The following is a 6360-nucleotide window of genomic DNA, read 5'->3' as shown; positions in this document are numbered from 1 at the left end:
ACGTCATGTTAATACACTTCCGGCGGCGCTACGAAACAGGCAAAAAAAGATATTTATTACACATGCGCACTTTATTACCTTCACATAAAATGACTGAGAATCGAAAACTGTGAAATTCGAAGTTACCCTTTAACCTTTTTTCGTAGTTTCATTTCGTGATTTGTTAATGGTAGGATTAAAATATTGTATTATTATATTGTACTAACTGATAATTTAAGAGTAGTTGTTGGTTAAAAGTTGAAAGCTTTTCCTAATTCAGGTTAAAAACTATGTACGTGTCGCTAGTACAGATTGTGGATTAAGTACCAAGCACCTAATTTTTGATCTGCTTGAACTAAGGGGTCGTCTTCGGTATTACTTTCACTAAACTGCATGAGTGCATTTTTGATAGGCCTAATATATCGCATAAACTTTGATTTATCAATTTATTTAAAACTATTGTTTAAAAGATATTGAACAGTTTATACAATGTTTCTGTTATTTTCGTTTTTTATTTATTAATTTGGACAGTTTAGGCATGCTATGTTGTATATACTAATACTGATAATATAGTAAAAACATTCCATTTCTAAATATGATTACTGCCAGTAGGAATAGTAGTACTGTAATAGTAGTATTAGCATAGCTGTCAGTGCAGTAGCATTGTGTAACTTGGTATAGCTTTAACATTTATATTTGTTTATATATTTTAATTAGAGCTTATATTTAGAAAACTATATTAATAGTTTTTATAGTTAGTTGAGCTTCAGTAAGAAGCTAGATTTTATTGATAATTTTACAAGATCCAATGAAGAGTAGCTTAAAGCCACAAATATGTTTGGTCAGTAGCAAGTTTTACAAGTTTTTTTTTTTTTTTGCAGATAATAATAATAGTAATGTTACTATTGGTACTAGTGCTAGCTTTTGTGTTAAGCATTATAGTCATGCTACTACTAGATAAGTAATTCTGATATTTACAGATCTTGGAGGGTTCAATTATATTCAGCTTTAAAGGCATAATATGGGTAAAGTTGAGTACATGTATATTTGTCACACAATTTCAGAATATACCATTCTTGAGTCTCTGAGACATAACACTCAATTATAAATTATCCATTTTTATTTTTAAATTATTTGTAGCCTGTTTAATGATTATAAAATATTTAATATCATATCAATAACATAATTTTCTATTTTGAGTAGTGCCATATATATACACATATCTAGTGAAATTATCTAATAATTAATTAAGAAGTTTGGTTAAAAAATATTTTGAGGTTTATAATGGATGTAAAGTATATGCTACAAATAGTTTTTAACATATGAAAGCTAAAAATTCTGGTTGTGATTGTATTTCAGACTGCATACCTTGCCATTTAAAACACCTGTTACTTCAGAAAACAGTTTGAGACAGAGTTTTTGTCATTTTGACTTCATTAGAGTCAAATGAAATATTTAATTATAACACTCATGAACAAGCACAAAACTTGTAATATTAATAAGATGATGTGTTGTTTCATAAATGGAATATGAAATATTATTGTATTATAGCTAAAAAATTGAAAAAGCCTTTGTTTTACAGTAGCACTAAATGCTAATTATCCAGAAAATATAAGAAAAATTAACGTGCAATATTAACATTCTGTCAAAAGCAAAATAATCATTGTAATATGAACAAAAAAAGAAAATACAAAGTCAAATCACCATTCCAAGAAGAACAGACATTTCATAATTTACCTTGTTATCAAAGGTATTAAATCATTTAATAAACTTTTAAAATTATATCAAGTTTTTGTTTAAAAACATTTTTTTCTCAAAAGTTTGAGGCATATCCATTTTTGATACTAAACTGATATTTTACGAGAATAATTACATTAATAGTAGAGTCAATGTCAGGTATGCCTTAATTTTTAAAATAATGTTCTACTTTTTCTTTGGCTTTATCATAAATGTATGCAGAGCTTTTACATTTTGTTGACTGTGACACTGGGACAGTAAAACTAAACATTATTGATAACTTTTTCTTCTTTACAGCAACTTCTTTCATTCCTTTTAACTAACTCCCTATTCTAAATGAGTTAACTTTTGTTCTGTAGTCTTTTATGTAAAAGGTTATGAAAAGCTCTCTAAAAATTCAAATAAACCAGAAATATACCTTTATCCTCATCCAAATCAGAAGAAAGTAAATAGATTAGAAAAGCAGGATCTTTTGTTTGTATATCCATATCCAGTGTCAAATTATTAGGAAATTTTATTTACAGACTTCCAAGTTTTTCTCCAACAAGCTTTGTATTAAAATTAATGTAACACAAGAATGACTTATGCTTATAATTACTATAGCTGGCATTTAAAAGTACATATATATCATTTTTACATATAATATTAAATTCCTGGCAATATGATGTGGTTGTATATTTCTATGCAAATGGGTTTGACCCTTTGAGGCCTGGCAGTTAGGGTGTTTGACTCACAATTAGTGGATCATGTTTGAATTTACATCCCACCAAACACACTCATTCTTTTAACCATTGGGAATTATAATGTTATGGTCAATCCCACAATTCATTGATAAAAGAGTAACTCAAGAGTTGATAGGGGGTGGTGATGACTAGCTGCCTTCCCTCTAATATTTCACTCCTATATTAGAGACAATCTGTGATGATGAGAAACCCACTTGTAGAGAATTGTATATTTAAAAATGGCTGGTATGGGTAGATAAAGCACTAGTAGAAGAGTGAACAACATTTCGACCTTCTTTGGTGATCATCAGGTTCACAAAGAAAGAGTTACTGACCAATAGCTGACTACATGTTTGAAGGCAGTTGAGTAATTCAGTGTAGGAATGTAGAAGGTGTGCTAAAATGTTTTTAAACAATGCAAATCAAACACAACATAACCATAGAAAACATCCAAATACTAAATAAAGAAACTAACATAAACAAACGCAAAATTAAAGAAGCCTTACTTATACAACATCTCAAGCCCAAAATAAACCGATACAAAGGAACACTTTTATACCTGTATTAATAAATATATCCAACATCAATGTGTGCCCTCTACATTCCTACACTCAATTACATATCCACCTTCAAATGCGGTCAGCTACCAGACAGTAACTCTTTCTTTCTTTGTGAACCTGACAATGACCGAAGAAGGTCAAAATGTTGTTTGCTCCTCTACTAGTGCTTTCTCTATCCATACTGGCCATTTTTAAATGTATATTACAGACAGTTCATATAGCCTTCTTATAGCTTTATGTAAAAATTCTTAACAAACCTAGTCTTGATTCACTTGAATGTCTGTGTAACTACCATGTTACCATGAATTAAAGATCCTGTGATTCAACGTGTACTAAGTGTATTTTTTAATACCAGAAACAAATTATTTTATAATTGAATACTCAGTATTTTGCTTTACAGCTACGTCAGGAGCTTTCAACCGGGACACAAACTGTAATTACCATGTACTTTATCTCTTATTTTTTCAACTTAATAATAACTGTAGTGAAACAATCTGTAGCCAAAGTTAAAAAGTATGAAATCAAGTTTTTTTTCAGAATGATTACATATAAATAGATAATTACAGTTACTTATCCTAATAGTTTCAAACTTCTCTATATTTTCACGACTGCTCTAATTTGATGTTTTGTTTTTCTTTGAATCATATCTAACTTAAATAATAAAGCAATAAATCATTTTGTGAATGCTTACAGTAAATTTGCATGATCTCTTCCAAAATAAATATTTTGTCATTTTTGTTTACTTATCAACCTAAGTAAGTTTTTTATTTTTAATTTTCATTAATTTTGTTAGAAAATACATAATGTCACATAAAATTCAAGAAATTTATCACTTGCTTCTAGAGTTATTTTGCACTTGAGTGCTTAGTTCTCTTGTTGTGTTGATTGTCATTTAGCTTTCAAATAAGAAATTTAGAACACAAAGTATCAGGCACTAGAATAGAATGTCATAAAAGTATTATAGTTTACATGGACTTCTAACTTACAACATGGCTAACTAACCAATAAATAGGTTAAAATACCATTACTACTCAAAGCAACATTTTTAGATACTTCATAAACTATCAGATTTGGCCACAAAAACAAAACAACCATCTGATTTATGTACTTTATAACATCTCTTTGAGTTACTTATAAACTTGTTCATTGGTAATATCAGAAGTAATTTAGACATTTAAAAGACCAGATATGAGAGAGGTATGTGGATTGAACAGATATTGATATCTCATTAGCCAAGAAGATTTGAGGTTGAAATTTTATTTTCTGACTTGTAAATGTTTGTAGTTTGTGTTTTTAATTGGTTTACTGTCAGAACCACTTAGAAAGGAAGAGAAAAATTTATAAAGTAAAAGTTAGAGATTTATCACATTATTTAACACAGAGGAAGAGATTTATTAACTTATTCAGGTATTTAACTTTGAAGTCAAGTCTTGGATAATATAAAAATTTGAATAATAAACTCTATTTGGTTGCAAAGTTTGTTATTATATATTGATATGTAACTAATTTAAATTTTGATCATAAATGTGAAAATGTTGTGACTCTATCTTATCTGTAGGAATAAACATGATACTTATATAAGTACTGAAAAAAGAAAGATTTGTTGAAGATTAATAATAATTTCTGAATGTTAATAATAAATTCCAAACAGTATGTGTGCCTGATTGTGTATGAATATCAAAGTGTGTTTGATTCATGAGGTACACTTAAAATTATGTATCCATTCGAAGAAAAGATGCAAATTCACAGTACACATAAAGTTTATATTTTTCACTGACCTTGATCTACAGCCTATTTTCAATTTCATTGGGAATGTTTTAAAAATTACTTATCAATTATATATTTTGATTTTGTCTTCATGATTCTAATTTTAATTTTGTTCACGTTTTGTCATTAGAGTTAAACTTTATCCAGATCATTTGGAGAAAATATTTCAAGAAAGCATGGATGATGGCAAAAGACCTGGAGCAAATGATCAGACAGACAGTTGTGTTTCAAACATCTGTTCATATGAGGATTATGACCATGTTAAGGTAGATGTTTCTACAGTACACATTGGTTTTGTGTTTTTATATGATAAATGAATGTGTATTTAATCATAAATGGTGGGTGTTCTGGTCAACAGCCACGAATACAAAGTAGTAATTAGTGTTATAAAGTATGGTATTAAACCATTTTTATAACCTTATACATGCTTTATACTTTTGCTTTCATAAGAATGCAATGGTCTATTTCTTTTCAAAATGATTAATAATTAGCATAATATAAATAACTGCAGTTACTGTATGTCATCAGTTGTTTTATCTAAGGAAAAGTTTTTTAAATGTTGAATCTTCCTATTGTTTTAAACAAACATTGCATGTGGTACACATGGTTTACTCAATTTATTTCAAAATGCATTTACAGTTACATGGAAAGTTTACCAAATCCAAAACACCAAGTTACCATGGCACCTTAAAAATGTGAATTTTTAAGAATTTTTTATTTAGAACTTTGTGTTTTCTGTTATTTACCATTCTGGCTTTAACATAATTTAACTTAAAAAAAAACTGATACAGAATTTGAATTTTCAATAAATAAATAAGTCAAAATAGACATATTTTTGTAAATACTTAGACTTTCTGTGTTTGACCATCAGCTGATAAACACCTAATAGCAAGTAGGCTCTTGGTAGATGAGGCATGGCTGAGGTGGGTTGTCAGGGTTTTATAATTCAACATCACACAAGAAAGGTTATGAATTGGTTCACCTTCAGATCATTGTAAAGACTAAATTTTACACACACACACAGAAATGTAGTGTGTGTATTTTGTTTTTTTCTAAATTGCATAAAGTTGAAAAAATTGAACATTGGGGTTATATATTTTCGTGGTCAAGGAGAGGAGTAACCCCTTTCCTTATGTCTTATAACTTTGAGCTACTGTCCCAGTTCCTTAATATCAAAGGTATTTGGAAACTTCTGGGTAGGTATATTTCTGGTATTTTCACTCTTAGGCAAGTAAGATAACTATAAGAGGTGGTGTATGTACTCTGAACCTTGTATTACACTTTCTCTAGTCTACAAAAACCATGAGCTAAATTTGTAGTTTAAATTGCTTTTTTGGTAATAATTCCCATAATAGTAGTAATTTTGAATTGTAATGTAAAATCTGGTGAGTATTGTGTTAATAAAATATGCAGCAAGTGTATAAATGTGAAATTTAAAACGTTTTATATAGATTCAATCTTACTTTCAATTTTTTTTATTAGAAAAAATAGGGTTCCCTTATATTTTTTAACATAAAACATAATAAAATCAGAATTTTAATTTTTTTCAATTATTACTTATTAATTGTTGTAAAATTACAACATTTTTTTACATT

General features: G+C 28.3%; 1 protein-coding gene across 3 annotated transcripts in view; it reads left to right on the top strand.

The window, feature by feature from the left end:
• The first annotated feature begins 30 nt into the window (after positions 1 to 30).
• The window catches only part of LOC143252897 (patronin-like), a 104694-nt gene continuing 98364 nt past the window's right edge, over positions 31 to 6360 (top strand). The window contains exons 1-3 of one of the 3 annotated variants that reach the window (XM_076505717.1): positions 74 to 169; positions 3399 to 3431; positions 4896 to 5031. In XM_076505717.1, the coding sequence (XP_076361832.1) occupies positions 4942 to 5031 (90 nt within the window). In that variant the 5' untranslated portion in view covers positions 74 to 169; positions 3399 to 3431; positions 4896 to 4941. Of the gene's footprint in view, positions 170 to 267; positions 352 to 3398; positions 3432 to 4895; positions 5032 to 6360 lie in introns of those variants that run through there. The other 2 variants (XM_076505716.1, XM_076505718.1) reach the window with 2 other exon arrangements.

Source organism: Tachypleus tridentatus, chromosome 6 (genome assembly GCF_004210375.1).
Source record: "Tachypleus tridentatus isolate NWPU-2018 chromosome 6, ASM421037v1, whole genome shotgun sequence".
NCBI lineage: Eukaryota > Metazoa > Arthropoda > Merostomata > Xiphosura > Limulidae > Tachypleus > Tachypleus tridentatus.
Note: the sequence above shows the minus strand (reverse complement) of the source record. Positions and strands in the feature narration are given on the sequence as shown.